General features: G+C 35.4%; 1 protein-coding gene across 1 annotated transcript; it reads right to left on the bottom strand.

Annotated features, from left to right (window-relative positions):
* Positions 1-87: 87 nt before the first annotated feature.
* LOC137394118 (alpha-L-fucosidase-like) lies at positions 88-17119 on the bottom strand. Its single transcript, XM_068080837.1, has 8 exons — positions 17100-17119; positions 16538-16644; positions 16326-16453; positions 14620-14753; positions 4137-4236; positions 3419-3546; positions 1485-1655; positions 88-471 (listed from the first exon to the last, which is right to left on the bottom strand). Exons 1-8 carry the CDS (start codon positions 17117-17119, stop codon positions 195-197), a joined length of 1065 nt encoding a protein of 354 aa, XP_067936938.1. The 3' UTR covers positions 88-194.
* Positions 17120-17434: the final 315 nt, after the last annotated feature.

Raw genomic sequence — 17434 nt, 5'->3', positions numbered from 1 at the left:
GTTCAGTTAGGAAGAAAATGAAAAATGATTTGAGATGATATTGTAAAAACAATAAACAATACAAATAATGAGTATATGAGTATGATTATCAATAGATAACACAAGTAATAATGCCAATAAAATATCATTATATTCTGATCATTTGTCACCTTATTTCTATTGTAGATTGTCATTCAGTTTCCTATGTAAACACCTTAGTTATGAAGGTTGTCTAGTTTAAGTACCCAGGCATAGAATGAAGGTAACTTGTTTGGTGGAATGTAAGGAAACTTGACTACCAGACCAGCTCCATCTCTCCTTCTGCTGTACTCAAAGTACTGATTAACACCTGAGTATCCAAGCATGTTAATAGTTGTAGTAGGGGTGGCTATGGGGGCACCCAGTGTAAGTTTATTATTCTCAGGCCATTCGAGTACAAATGCATAAACACTGTATCCACTTGATGAACTGTTTGACTTCTTCTGTGTGTACCTTAATAAGAACATAACAATTGAGTAATAAACTAATAATACTCCAACACTTAACATTATGCAAGGCATTGTCATCAGAGCCGCTTTCCCTTAATGGTTGACTTGCAACAAAATTCACTTTACAGTTATATGGTATCAAAAGGTTTACCATATCTTACTCTGCTGTAGGTGCAAAATATGTGGAAATGTGATTACAAGCTCTTAAAAGCTCAAAAATGAACAGTTAATCGCAGCCAGCACGAACACGTCGTAGTTTGGAATCGCTTTATTTTGACGACGTACTCAAACATTGTGGTTATTGTTTTGACACATGATGTTCTCACGTAAAATTAAAGGCCAATAAAAGGCTCAATATAAAACGTCACGTAGCACTAGTTTATGCCAAACACTTCGGGTTTTACCGGAAAGCCCTTATTAAATATAGATGCTCGCTGCTTTACAGTTTTATTCAGCTTGGTCTAATCATCTAGTCGTAATCGGATCATGTGACCCATACTTTCTGCCAAACAGCGCGAATAATTTCTGCACCATTTTTCGACTATCACAGGTGACCAACAGGCTCGCCATGTTTATCAGAGGATGATATGCATTCCTTCGAGCTAAGGTGAAAAAATTAAACAAATTTTTACGGTAGGTTTTGAGATACCAGTGCTCAAAGTGACAGCATTACAATAATGATGAAATAGACGCATAAGGACAACAGACATGGTTTTATTGAATGAGTGAAGTATATTTGTGAAAATATTTCAGCAATTGAGGCTGCATGAAAGTGTAAACAGAAGCCATCGTGTTCAACTGCGTCATGAGCCGCTTTGGAAAGAAATTCCAATCTACAGCGTTTTCGTGATGGCTGCGATTAACTGTTTGTTTTTGGGCTTTTAAGAGCTTGTTATCACATTTCCACATATTTTGCACCTACAATACAGCAGAGTAAGACATGGAGAATCTTTTGATACCAAATAACTGTAATGTGAATTTTGTTGCAAGTCAACCTTTAACTATACCAAAACTTACCAGACATTGCCAGAAACCGTATCATTCTGATATCTCCAGGGTGAACTAGCATATACCGCTTCTCCATTGACTTTAAGCCACGCCCCCATCTGTCTCAACCTCTCCTCAAATATTGGTAGAATTCTACCATCATGGGTGGGTCCAACATTGAGGAGGTAGTTTCCACCACAACTGAAACATTCGGTAGAGAGGAGTCACAGTAAGTATGGCCCAAACAGATCAAACCATGCGTGCACAGAGTGAAAAATTCTTTTCCCACCACCAAACACGAGCGAAGCGATTGTTTGGGAGCTTTATGATAAATGCATATGAGCACACAACTCACCAAAATTATTCATGAACAGCCGTCCCAAACCCTTGTGCCCAAATCTCATCAACAAATTTAACTATTTTTCTATGGAGTCGTTTAATTATAATAACGATACAAAACACATAAACCTATTTAAATATGTTACCAAGTCTATGAAATTTGTAGACAATATCCTGAAATTAACCCATCTGATCGGATTATACATAAATAGACAGATTGATTTGGCCTAAAATCGCCACTAAAACTTGACAAGCTTTTTTTAATCAAAATTAAGACCGGCCAACGAAACGCCGATAAGGCCGTGCGACAGAGAGTAGAACCATTAAGTCGTGCGCATTTAACGAGAAAAACGTGCGCATTTCACCAGTCTATGGCATTGTCCAATTGCCAAAGGTTTCCGTGATTAACATAGAAGTACTGAAATATAATCGTTTCTTTTTTGTCGATTTCAAAGTAACTGACATTTTTGGCACTTATAATGAGTACTTTGGTATTCCAACTGCTGTCCAAAACAGTGAAAGTAAAGGAAATGATGATGATATTTCTCTAACGATTCTTATAAGATTATGACAATATTTAATTATAAGAATAATTATTCGATTTTATAAGATTTAATCATAAGAATAATCATTTGAATTTACAAGATCGAAGTATATAGTGACCGATGTTGGGCAATATGTTACTGTTATTATTTTTCTAAAGATTTTGTTGGTGATACTACGGCTGTGCCCAATATCATGGTACTGCCAAGCTGTTTTAATATCTGCAAAATTAAGTTATAGGCCTACACTTTCTTATAGATATACAGCTATTTCTATGAAAACCAACTAAAATCTGTTTGGATTTTTAAATTGAGCATAATCTTTTGCATGTAAATACAAAAATCTAGATAAATATCACAACTTCTTGATATTGGTTGCTATGACATTTTGCAATGTAAACAAAATTGTGCATTGGTTTTCGTTTCTCAAACTTTAACACCAGTTTTCTCAAAACTATGTTTTCGCACTAATGGTAAACATGCATTCAGTTTATTGACCAGAAAATCTACTGTATTTAAGCTAAAATCAAACTTTCTTTGCAAAATAACTGAGAATTTTCTCATTCTGCTAGTGTATATAACTCTATATCTCACACACCTGACTTAACCATGGTTTCTGTGATCATGACTCATTTTTTCATTTGGTTACAGATCGCTGTCAAAACCATTCTGCATTCAACACAACCAACTTTCAAACTGTGTATATTACACAGCAGCTTGCCATTTTACTTCTAATATTGCATTTCTCCTATTGCAGGGGAGAGATATAAACATATAATCTTTTCCTTCCATTATTGCTGTTGTACATAACAACACCCAGTACATTACAGCTACCTTTGCAGCTACCATTGCAGTTATCCTATTGCACTGCAATGCCATTTGACTGCTAATATTGCATTTCTCAACCAGCAGTACCCTTTCTTTGTTCCAATATCACTCTGGCCGTGGGCTGTATGACGGGAATTTCTAGTAAATAAAACACAGCCAATGTGTTTGTGTATACCAGATTCCAATATACATATTTTAACAATACTCTTCGGACCTACAGATTGTTCTTCCATAATGCATTATATGGAATCTTACCTCACCACTTGAGCTAGCGTAGTGAGGATGCTTTTTATAGTAAGAAAATTTTGCAGATCAGCATCTCTCCGGTAGCCCCAACTGTTCTGAAGTGTGTTGCAACTTTCCCATTTCCTCTTCTGCAGAACCTAAAATCAGCAAACAATAAGTGAGTTTAATGTCAATAAAGATATCCCAAGAATGCAAAGATGTTCTGGAGACTGCCAAACATGAAACAGCAAAAATACCTAAAATTGTACTGCGATTGTTGTAGTAAATATATGCTATAGAAAGGTTACTATACCAAGCCTCGACTTAGGATCACATCTACATACAAATTTCATCAGAACACTTCTAATAAGTATAGAAGTGTTCTGAAAACTACAAAAGCAGCTGCAGTGACAGCAGTTTGTAGGCCATAATGTCAAAACGCCTAAAATTGTTCCCACAGGTATTTTAGACAGTAAGCCAGTGAAAGCAGCCTTACAACATTAAAAAGGAAAATCTACTGCACCAATGCAGTAGATTTTGCATTAATAATCAAATTTTGCTATAAAATCATGAACATATACAAAAAACCAGTTTTCATGATCAGTCAACAAACTATTGCGTAAACAAATATAAGGTGAAACAATTCCAAAAGCTGGTAACATAAGAGCGATTCCATCTATATGCATTAATACAATTGTATTCTTATGCTTGCTGTCGTGTATATTTATTCTGTATACAAATGCTTTACCTTAGGATTGTATCTGTCTTTACAAGTGAAATATCCACCATGTTGACAAGCTGTACCATCTGCCCAGCGATCATTTACAATAATGGTATCTTTAACTGGACTGCAGGTAGACAATAGATATATTATATAGCTAGGCACTAACATACTGTCAGCAGGTACATGCTATGAACTAATACCCTACAGGATGAATTTATTCGCGGAGTTATATTTCGCGAAAATTGCCATTTCATGCATATTCGCGGATTAATTTATTCACGGCTGAAAATTGCTACTCTCTACGAAGAGTTAACTCTATTACGTCTACCAATAGAGTTAACCCTACGCATGCGCGCATTGCGTGTTTCGTTTTCTATTTAGCTTACAACTACGGGTGGATCGTGCTAAGGCGGGACAGCTAAGCTATAATTTTTTTGCTGCGTTCAGAGGTTTTTACGAGTATTCATAGATTTGGAAGCCTTTGATGAACCAACAATTTGTGGTAAGTAATGAGTTTTTTCAAAACCATTTACTAAATTAGTTGAATTTTACTTTGGTTCTTCAGTAAAACGCAATATTTATTTTTTCCATCCCTACCGCTTCATTATTTGTTTTAGTGTGAGAGAGAGATTTTTCATCATACACGCCAGCACAATACTGCAAGGGTGGTATATGTCATTCTTAGAGGATCACGAATCATTCAGGGAAGTCTGGAAATTGAGGTAGATAGAAGTGACCGCAGCTACTTACGAGGAGAATATATCTGTTTTAACAAAAACGCCTTTACGAGCACAAATCTTTGGCCAACCGGCAGAACTTTGCAATAGTAAGCCACGAGGAGAGTTCTGATGATAACTTCCTTACCAGCCATGTAGTAGTGAGAGAATCGCCTTTAACATCTACCCAAGACAGTGACAGCGATATAGGACTGCTATTACCAAAATAACTAGTGAGAGAGCACCATTACACGCTAGTATTCACTTATCAAGAGTATCAGTTTAATTTTATTGCTCTAGACAACCGCCATATAGACTAAACTGTTTATATTTACTCCATTCATCATTCGTAAAATTTTATTTGTATTCGAAATATTTTATTTGTACACTCATGTTTGTAATAAGTTATAATATATCTATACATGAAATAAAATATATAATTTAATCATGTTTGCTGCAGCGATATCATGGAGTTGTTGTCGATGAAGGGGGTCTAGGTTGACTGGTTGCTTCTCTGCCAATATTCCTGCCTCTATGAATATTACTACTTGTCTCTAGTTTTCGTAATCGGAGTAGCTTGTTTCATTCTCAATCTGCAGTAAACACAAAAAGAAAAAATATTAATAAGTGTTACGGAAGTACAAAAACAATAGCTGAAGTATTTAATGAAAGCGATCAGTTTTTAAACAAAAGAGTTAACTAATGCAGTTAATTATGGAAAAGCGTATCTGCACTGCAAATCAAATACATACCATAACGTCCAGATCAGAATCATGATGGTTCTCAACTTCAGTATTAGAGATTGATGGAATTGATTTCAATGTAAAAAGACTAGGAGAGATTTTTGCGATGATGAAGCCATGCCGAATAACTTGTGAAAACCTTGAATAATTTTGTAAAGTTTGATGCAATGGCAATAAAACTTGAAGCCCGGCGATGATTTTAAAAAAGTTTTGGAACTCGGCTACGTTTAGTCCTTCTGCCTAGCGGCTATTTTTGTGATGACGCCATTCTGCATATCTTGTGACAACCTTGAATAATTTTTTAAATAAATGTGATGCATTGGCAATGGTGTTAGCTCAAAGCCCAGGCAATGATTTTAAAAATGTTTTGGAACTCAACTACGTTTAGTATTTATATTAAAAACTAGCCTAGCGACTAGTTTTTTATTTGATGCAGTAGTTATTCTTCCTTGTGATTAAAAATAGAACTAATTATTCACGGAATTTAATAATTCGCGGAATTGACTGTTCGCAAAATCGCGAATTTTTATAACCAACGAATATTTCCATCCTGTAGGGTAGTTGCTCCTATAAGATTAACCAATTTGCACACACATAACACCCATATGAACATATGTTGTTGTGTGCATCATTGATGTCTTTAAAATAACAGTCATATGAACAGATGTTGTTGTGTGCACCATTGATGTCTTTAAAATAACAGCCATATGAACAGATGTTGTTGTGTGCATCATTGATGTCTTTAAAATAACAGCCATATGAACTGATGTTGTTGTGTGCATCATTGATGTCTTTAAAATAACAGCCATATGAACAGATGTTGTTGTGTGCATCATTCGTCTTTAAAATAACAGTCATATGAACTGATGTTGTTGTGTGCATCATTGATGTCTTTAAAATAACAGCCATATAAACAGATGTTGTTGTGTGCATCATTCGTCTTTAAAATAACAGCCATATGAACTGATTTTGTTGTGTGCATCATTGATGTCTTTAAAATAACAGCCATATGAACTGATGTTGTTGTGTGCATCATTGATGTCTTTAAACTGTTAGTATAAGATCAACTTGGTAGACCTTACATAGTTGATCAACTTGGTACGCCTTACATAGTTACATACATAAAATCTATAGACAACTAATTTATAGATTAGGCCCAATATTATAATATATAGCATTATGCTTTTTATTACTATTACAAGTCATGTGAAAGTCCTAAGCGGGTGAGAGATTTGATGACAATAATTTAAAACAGTTGAGTGTGTGTGTATTTTATTTCATCAATTAGTAGAAATACAGTATAACATTAAGCAAAATGAAGATATAGTTATAATATTGATCAAGTTAAACAAAATAAATATAAGCTTAATTCCTACTTGTTAAGGCCAACATGCGCAGTAGCACTGCAGCATGTCGAAGGGCTGGGCCCACAGGAATTGCCAAACTCAAACAGCAAGTCTGAATTAATCTAGGCCTAACAAACGGCTGTTAACATTAACTCTACAACTATTGGAAGACTGCCATTGTGATAGTACTCTGTAATCGATTGTTGTTTGACCTGAAGCAGTATAAAATAACGGTAAAGGTAGATGGTTTTCTAAAAATCTTGTGTTATAGATTTATAGTGTGAATCTTTTGTTGTTTGTCAGCACTTGAATAAAACTTTTAATGAGCTATCAAGAGAATTTTATACTGCTAAAGTTTATCAACAGGCAACACAGACAGCTGTACAAACAGGAACCGAGATGATATTTTTGTGTGATATTAGTGCTTTCTTTAATAACAATATGGAGCATCTCCTCATGACTCCAGACAGTAACTAATTTTAGAGTTAATAAACGCGCTGTATATTAGTTTCATATTTCTGGGTAAAAATTTAGACCATCTACTAATCAGGCCTGACAGATCATATCTGCTTATTTAGCTTATTGATGTGCGTGTCCCATATCGGGTGACTGTCCAAATGAATTCCTAAAAATTTGATCGAAGATGTCTCCTTTAACTCCAGATCAAATAATTTAATTGATTTTTCTAATTCAATTTTCTTTTGATGATTTCTCATTACAATGTACATTGTTTTGTCCATGTTTACAGTTAATTTATTTGTATTACACCATTGTTCAATTTTTTGAAGTTCAATATTAACTATATCAATGTCATTATTCAAGTTGTTAAACTAAAAAAATTAACTGGTATCGTCAGCATATAGAATAGATTTTAAATGATTAGTAGATGACACAAGATCATAAAGATATACAGTTAAACATGGATAACTCGCCCTCGGAGAGCTCGAACACATGGTTAACTCGAACGGTTTTGTTTGGTCCATTTCCACGCAATGATAAATTGATTCAGATAACTCGACCTCAACTTTGTTAACTCAAACGGTTTTTTGGCCAACGGCTACCGAGACGGTTGTTATCGCTTTAGAATATCACTTTATTCCAAGCCATAGAGATAAACCTCAACTTTTAGTAGTTTGTAGGCATCTGTATTACCATCATCAGCAAAATATTTTCGTCAACGACTTTTCTAAAGGTTTGGTGAAATTTGATTTTTACCAAACATCCGCTTAGCGATGGTCTTACGAAGGCTAGGAAAAGCGAGGTAACCTTCGCATAAACTTCAAGAAAATCGGCAAAATTGATCTTGGTTAAAACGGGATTAAAACGGTCAAAAGAAAAACATGTCTTTTCTTCGGAGCATTTCAACAGCAATCAAGTTTTGACAAGTTTAATCTGAAAATGTCCTGGCAGTCACATCACATAAAACAAAAAACAAATCTCAAGTGATAGAACAATCTCTATAGTGTCTGATAAAAAATTTTTAAACTACATTAGAAGCATTTAATTTGAAACAAGCCATTCATGCTTTTGATTTATATTATAGTTTGTATATGTACATGTATCTACTAATAATTACATGGACTTATGACAGTGCTCTAATAACTTGAACGCTCTGATAACTCAAACACTTTCACCTGGTCCCGTGAAGTTTGAGTTATCCAGGTTTGACTGTAGTAAGAATAAGGTTGGACCAGAGATTGAACCTTGAGGAACACCGCAATTTATACTTGAAAGGTTAGATTTATAGTTTTCTATAAAGGTTACTTGATAGGGTTGTCGTATAATTATTTAAAGTTCATTTTGAAAATGACTAAAATTCAGGGTTGGCAAAAACATCGATATTTTTAAAAATATCGTATCACTGATAAATATCATGATATTTATGATATTTTTGAAACAAATGACAGTTTTGAAAAAAATTTGAAGCTAGGTTGAACTCATATGGTGTTTACATTGTGATTGATGTATTTTATAGGTTTTATAGGACCAGTCAGCAATGTTTAATACCAAACACTTGATTTATTGCAGGCCTATTATAATAATAATAGTGATAAATATGAAAATGTTCGTCAAACATTGAATTGGAAATCATGACATGAATGCAAAGCGCAAACAAAATAGTGCAAATAGTAAATACACACTATGATAGTCCAAACATGTTCTAATGTCCTACTCTTGTCTAGTTTAGATATTTGTAAACAAACACCAGCTTGCGATAGTAGAGCAGGAACATAATCTTATCTTTCAGCCTTTTCCTTCGGAGGGTGGGCTACTCAAACAAAGATATTTCATAGTCAGAAATTTATGCTGAATTCGATTATAATGTTTCTACACCTATGTGTTTGCACATTTCTGAACTAGAGAGCACTTTTGAAATGAGAGGGGGCAACTCCAAGTTTGCTTAGAAAACCTTACATATCAGACATAGAAAACTATTTTATAATCTCGAAAATTAATAAATGTTTTTATTTGAGATTAGTTGAGTCAACTCTCAGCATTTCTTAACCTATGCCAAGGATGTAGCAAGACTGCTTGTTTCACTGTCTTGATCAGTCTGTGAATGAAACCCTAAACTTCAATATGAGACGGCCAAACAGTATTCAAACAGATGGTTGATATTGAAAGAAGAGAGCATTCAATGTGAAATTGCTCAAAAAGTGCTAAGCATTTGATGAGAGTTCGGACTTGTTATTTCATTATGACTGTTATAAAAAGTATTGTAACAAACTCGTTATGGAAAGAGCTGAGAAAAGACATGAGAAGAGACAGAAAGAATGTGATACAGCAAAAGAGGTGAGACTAGATATGTATTACTTTACTCCATGATGATGGTACTTTGGTGGGAGAAAAAGAAAACATTTTCATTTTTGTCTGCACATTTTGTGAGCAGCAAAACTAACTCTGCAGTTTACATGACGTATTATAGCCTACAATTTGGAAATACATGTATATATAAATTACATGTATGACCCTTCCTTAGTTTTTTGCATATGATCACACAAACTACGCTAAATATGGCACGCTGTACTATGCAGAGATGACCAATCTGAAAGTATCACATAGCATAGCGAGGCTCTTATGAATAAGGGGTATTTTACTTATCAATCACGACATCACTGTCCATTCAGCTCTATCGCTTGTGATCAACCTATTGAGCAAACAGTTAAAAGAGACTCAAAGTCTCACGGTGGAATCATAGAGTTTACCGAGAATCATCCGCCTCTCAACGCTGGACTCTATCTCACCCGGAACGAACAGCTGCACATACAGACATGAAGAAGATGCTAGTGCTTAGTGATTCGGATGCAGCAAATTATGAGATATGTGAAAAGGCATGGAAGGCTGATGAGGAAAGTCATGAAAAACTCATAACAGCAAGAATAAATTCGCTTGCGTTTCAAACCACCAAGCTAGTACATATTACCAGTGGTGCAAAAGCCTCTATTGAAGTGAAGCAGGATCTTGAAATGGCAAATGTGATAGGAGAGAAATAGCTTTCAGAATTTGTCCAGAAGAGGTTAAGCACCCAAGAGATTGATTTCAATGCATCCATCAAGTCAAACAAGCTCAAAACCATCACTACATTACCATCAGCTAAGAAGAAATCAAAAGAAAAAGTCCTAGAGTGTTCGCACAGACTGTTTGCGAATTTGTTAGGGATCAGCCAACAGCGTAACTTGTATTTAAGAAAAGTGTTATCATTCTCTCTTGGCAACATCAGTTAGTCCCTGGCTAACTCTGATGGCTTTATATTGAAGACTGCTAAGTCGGCTCTGATGGCTGCTGTTGAGAAAGATGTTGATGATCAACCTTCAATCTATGTTAACCAGGATCAGCTACCAGTCTTTGACGCTGTTGTGGTTGATGTTATGGTCGAAATTCAGACCCTGAAAGCTCCTCCAACTTTTGGCACGGTTGCAAGTCAGCTTTTGCAACGGATAGTTAGTATTGCAAGCGTGTATCACACATGCCATGCGGATTTTGTTTGTGACACATACCCTGATATCAGCATTAAAGGAGGTGAGAGAAGTCGTAGAAGTGTTAAACGAAGGCAGAAGGTTGCTGTGTTTAGTCTGAACTAATCAGTGCCAAAATGGTCTGAATTTTTAGCAGATGGCTCAAACAAGACTGTCCAAGTGAAACTTTTAAAGGATACATGGAGCAAGTCAACTGTGAAGCAGAAACTAGATCTTGTAACAGCTTTTTCTCAAGAATGCCACATGATCAGCTATGACCTTGATGGATCAATCGCTGTAAGCCAATAGATAGTTAGGTAGATAGATAGAGAGGAGGCAGATATGCAAGATAGCAAAAATAATTGAAGGCAAACCCAGCTCAAAAGTTCTAATCAAGTGCCAGGACACAAATGTTTTCCTAAGCTGTCTATCTCTAGTGGATGAGCTGCCATCACAGAAATTTATTTACTGCTGTGGTAAGAAGTAGTTGAGATATGTAAACAGGCTGTCTGTCTACCGTCCTCACACCCAAACGATGCAAAGCACTGCTCGGGCTCCATGCTCTAAGTGGATGCGACAGTGTAAGCGCATTCTATTCCAAAGGGATAATAACTTTCTTCAAGCTACTAAAGAACAATCCTGAATTCTGTAACACACTGAAATCATTGGGAACATATTTGGAAGTTGATAGTGCAATAAGAGAATCTATTGAGACATTCATATGCAGATTATATGGTGAAGAGACAAATTCAATCAATGAAGCACGGTATATCTTCTGCTCACTGTCTCGCACATCACAATCAAACCTACCACCCACACTAGATGAGTTAATTCTTCATATATCTAGGGCTGCCTATCAAGCCGCGATATGGAGAAGAGCCACGCAAATCATCATTAATGCCCCATTCCCCCAGCAACATGGATGGTTAATGGAAGGTGGAGAGCTTAAAGCTAGATGGATGACACAACAACCAGCACCTCCTGATGTGCTCATGGACATGTTTTGTCGATGCAAAACTGGGTGCCAGTCTCGTTGCTGTCAGTGCCACAATACAGATCTCAAGCGTATGGACACATGCAGATGCAGCTGCTGTAGCAATAGAAATAAAGAGGATGGAGATGAAAGTAGTGATGCAGAAGACTCAGATGACTGTGAATTAGAAGGTTAGTATTCGAGTAGTATTGTAACCAAAGGTTTGCTTCATGTTTGATTAGAATACATATACATGTATGTCATAACGTATAAAAGACTGACTAATTGCGATTTCACTTGCATAATAAAGTACACGGTTCAATGTAATAAGCATTAATGATGAATATATGTATACTAAAATATCATATATACATCTGTTTAAAAAAATACTTTTCATTTTGTTTTGCAGATCTGTAATGATATAGGAGTTGCGGAATATCAAGGACAAACTGTAAAGCTGCCACAATATCAACCAAATTGGGAATACATAATATTATATAATACAATTCTAATATTTGAAGAATAAATATTTTAGTGTTATCAGAATTGATTCCAACTTAGGCTATTGCTAGTTATTTAGTATTTATGTGCCATTTCCATTATCACATTGTTGGTAGAAGCACATAAAACATTACAGACATTTATTTATTTGAAATAATATATTAATCATATTGTTCAAAAATGAACAATCTGACAGGTGTAGCAACCAGATATTTGAAATCAGCGCGAAATTCTGATCTAGATGCCACTTTTATTACATAGCCCACCTTCAGAAGGAATAAATCACTTTTTTGACAGCTTTTTGATGCCCTCCTGCTCTACTACCAGCCTTCATCACACCGAGATGACTTCTCAACTTACTGTGAACCAGTTCACATGATGAAAACACACACATTCAACACTAGCAGTCAGTAATATCATCACATTTATCTATAGGTTTTATACTGAGCCAGAATCCTTTGAAGCTATTCATTGAAAGATTTTTACAGAAAATGATGAGATACTCTGTCATCTCAGTGAGCCAGTGTAATGTTCTTACAAGTCTGTTTCTGGGTGTCAAAATGTTCAATTCAAAATCATGGATTATGAAGTTCAAAGGGTTTTCAGCAGGCTGGTCTTCCAAAAAGGCAATAAAATATAGCAGTTTAACTTGAGATGAGATAATCAGGTTAGTGAGATAGTACTGAGATGAAGGAATACTATTTAGATCTGAAAAACTCTTCTCAACTCAAACACTAATTAATTGGTCTAGCCAATGTCACTTCCTTGGTATGGCTGTCTTTGTTTGTCTATGTTGGGTAAGCCTAATAGGCCCCTATACAAGTATTTGATGATTTTAGGTGTTATTCAGTGTTTTTAGACTGTTAGCAATAGTTGTAAGGTGAAAACAGAATGATAAATGGATATTTTTCAACAATATCGATTTTTTTACCCAAAAATATCATATCTATCACCGATATATATCGATGGTATATATCAAGCGATATATATCAAACCAACCCTGCTAAAATTAAGAGCAAAGAATATTTCTGGCTTAAAATACTTTTTAGCATGCATTGCGCACATATCTCTATACTGGAAAGCCTGTGTTCATTGTATGACATACTTGGCCTCTAACTTAAAAATCACAGAAAGTTTTGTGAGTTATAAATCCTAAGCATGTTTTTGGGAAAAGATGAATTCTGTAAGTCAGAAACCAATTTATCAGATGAAATAAAAGTTTTATGTCGGTTTATGTTGGTCAGTTTATGTTGGTCAGTTTCCGTTGGTCGGTCTACGCTGGTCGATTTACGTTGGTCGGTTTACGTTGGTTAGTTTATGCTGGTTGGTTTATGTTAGGCGGTTTACATTGGTCGGTTTATGTGAGGCGATTTATTTTCGACAGTTTATGTTGGTCAGTTTATGTTAGTCGGTTTATGTTGATCGGTTTACGTTGGTCGGTTTACATTGGTCGGTTTATGTTGGTCGGTTTATATTAGTCGGTTCATGTTGGTCGGTTCAACAGCCAGTGTCTCACTTAACACTGATGAAGGGAGACCTTCACACGCATGTCCTGCTATCTTTAAGAAAGACTGAGGTCTATACAAATGTAGGTTTACCTCTACAATTATGTCATTAACCAGTATATGTAGCACTGATTTCTCTGATCCAGACTACTAAGAACACTACAAACAGTAGTCCATGATCAACTACATCTATGAAGCGAAGAGTATTAGTTAGGCTCATATGCTGATTCCCGTATGTCGGCGCAATGGCACTCATTATTCACAAGATTGAAAATTTCAAATTTAGCTGAAAGATGAAATGAGTTGTCTTCTATTGTTACAGTGCGAGTATCAGATTATAACGTCAATAGCGACTCGTCATTTCATGCAAAACCGGCAATCATAAGGGACATCATTTTACGACCCGAACTAAAGAAAATTAAGTAAAATGAGTGAATGAGATTGCATCCTTCACACCATCTTTTGGTGTCTTATAGTACATTTATAAAACTTTCTCCCTTGACTTTCTAACCTCCGAGGCCATCGGTTCAAAATTAAACGATTGGTTACCAAGCAGTTTAGCCAACAACTTGACTGGTCAAGTTATTAACTAAGCTGTGAGGAACTGTTAAATTTATCTCAATGCTTCGATGCAAATTTAGCAGTTTTGTTTTTCCCATCGTGCTTAAAACACCGTTCAGCTGTCAGACCGAGTATGATCTTACTACTAGCAGACCTTATATTGGAAAACCAAGCCAAAACATAGGATTTTTTCATTAATCAATAACCTTTCATTGTAGAGCCAGGCAAGAAACTCCTTGCAGGTATAATACTCCTCAGTGCCTCTCAGGGTGCCATCTGACCAGAGAAGGTCCGGTTTATATGTGTTTATCAGTTCATGCAGTTCAGGAATTTCCTTGTTCTACAATATGATGAACCTAAGAATCAACTAAATCTTGCCAATCACTTGTGTAGACCAAAACAAACATCTGTTAAGGTTCACCCGAACAACCTGACCATAAGCTGATAAAAAAATAAACTTTTAGTGTAAATGTCAGAGTTAATTGTAACTCTAGACTGTTTAGATGTATATTGAAATAATGTGATTGTAAAACCCTGGCCGTTGTACCTTATGTTTCATAGATCAATCATTTTATTAATTTAACGTAGCAAATGAGTAATAATATTTCGTTAGCAAAAAGGCAAGTACTAAGAATGTTGGCTTAACTTGGCAGTCAGTTCAGTAAGTAGGCAAAGTAAATCAACCGCTTGTATTGCTCAGTCATGGATGTTATGATTTTGAGTTAGTTTCTCATGTTTTACAGTTTTGGTTTTCAGTAATATTTTAACATTAACTATTTCTAATTTTTTTATAGTATATGTAGTTTAGAGCACACACCTTCTGCGTTATTTGGTCTAACAACTTATCCACAATTATTATTTTATTCTTCATGTGCATTTTGTTCGGCTTTCGCGCCACGTTATATATTTGAGTGTGTGTCAACATGCATAACTGCGGGCTCATGTACATGTTCAGTATTATTTTGTAGTAATTTTCAGTGCATTCTCTGACTAAAAATGAGAGATTACCACATTGAAAGAATAAAGTAAAACTAAACACAAAATTCTCTAAAACATAGCAATCAATTTCTTGCCATTCGCTTTCAGCCTCTCACAAACCACTTACAAAATAGAATGGAGACACTCCTAGCACAAAGTGATTACAAAAATAATAACAAATACATCTAATCAATGTATACATATATATATATATATATATATATATATATATATATATATATATATATATATATATATATATATATCTCATCAGCACCACCTAAAATCAAATTAATCGCATATAATACCTTATGTCGACCAAAAATGGAGTTTGCTCTTGAGGTATGGGACCCGAGCGAAAAGAAATATGTACAATTGCTTGAAATGGTCCAGAACAAGGCAACGCGTTTAATAAGTAATTTGAGGGAAAGGGAGGGAGTCACACAAGAAAAAGAACAGTTGGGCCTTGTGGCTTTGGAAGAACGTAGACAGGTCCAAAGGGTTAAAACTTTACATACTATTATAAAATCAACAGACCCATCTTTGAAGGAATTAAACGATTTTATAGACACTTGTTTTAAGGATGATCATCCACAAACACGGGCCAAATCCAAAGGACAACCTTTGGCTATTTCTAATAACCGTGATAAATTTTTAAATAGTTTTATACCACTCGCGAACTTAGAATTTAACTATTTTTTTACCAATCGATCCTGATGGTCTCCCCTTCCACCTCGGGGCGGTCTAGAGGCTCTACTTAAACATGAACATGATACAGCTTGCGAGCTGATGAAAAAGAGACACTAACATTTCGCTACAAGTGAATAAGTTTTCATTAGCCACACCACTTGGTTGGAACTGAGGCTCAATAATAGATCATGAACAATATCTGTAAAACTAATGTAAAAAGTCAAATAATTAACAAGCTCATTACTTTGATATATATTTGAGTGGTGTAGTTACTCGCTTCATCCATAAGAAACAGAGGATTATGCCTGTCAAGCCAATTGTGATAGAGTCCAAGTTTCATATCAGTTTTTCTTACAGCAGACGCAATTTCTCCTGTTGAATAAAAACTATTTTTTAGATTTACATTTTCTATGGCCAGGTGGTTGAAAACCATAAAATAAACCAATCAAAACCCACCTACAAGATCCTTTTTTGGTCCAACCGCCATCGAATTAAAATTAAACGAGTAGTTGGTGTTCCAGTTGGAAAAACCTTCTTTGTGCTTGCTTACGAAAACTATATATCTAAAAATAGTACATAGAATACCAGAGTATATGGGGAAAGACGGATGCAGGTTTCCACTTCTTGTACTTTGCAGTAGACAAGTCAACTAAAACTGACAGTTCACATGTACTAATGTGCCCATACCTGCCAACTCTCTCGCATTGGGCGTGAGATTCACGCAATCACCCCAAAGAAAAAATGAAAATGCGTGAGAAATGCGTGAGATTTTTGCCCCAATTTCCACAACTTTATATATACTATCATTGATACATCAACTGCCCCAAAACCAAATCTCACGCATTGCCCCACTCTTGGGTTGGCAGGTATATTTGGCAGGTGATATTCTTTCTATATATCAGTTGGTGGCTATATCCACTTTTGTTTATTGCTTCTTGGTATGGTTTAATGTGCAATAAACAAAAGTGGATATAGCCACCAACTGATATATAGAAAGAATAACAACAACAATAAGCACAAGACAAGAAAACGAAACATCACTTGGTATAACCCTCCGTTTAATAAAGAAGTCAGAACCAATATAGGGAGACAATTTCTCAAACTAATAGCAACATACTTTCCTCCAATGAGCAACTTACACAAAATCTTTAACAGAAACACTGTGAAGATTAGTTATAGTTGCATGAAAAGCGTTAAAGGTATTATCATGTGACTACTATTGACCTCTGACCTTTTTATGTGTTTTACTGTTTTACTTGTAATTAATAAATAGAGACAGTTGGGCTCTAGATGTGAAGCAATAAGCACGCTTACATTAATTAGCAATACACATCGATACACTAAACTAAACTA

Source organism: Watersipora subatra, chromosome 4 (genome assembly GCF_963576615.1).
Source record: "Watersipora subatra chromosome 4, tzWatSuba1.1, whole genome shotgun sequence".
Lineage (NCBI taxonomy): Eukaryota > Metazoa > Bryozoa > Gymnolaemata > Cheilostomatida > Watersiporidae > Watersipora > Watersipora subatra.
Note: the sequence above shows the minus strand (reverse complement) of the source record. Positions and strands in the feature narration are given on the sequence as shown.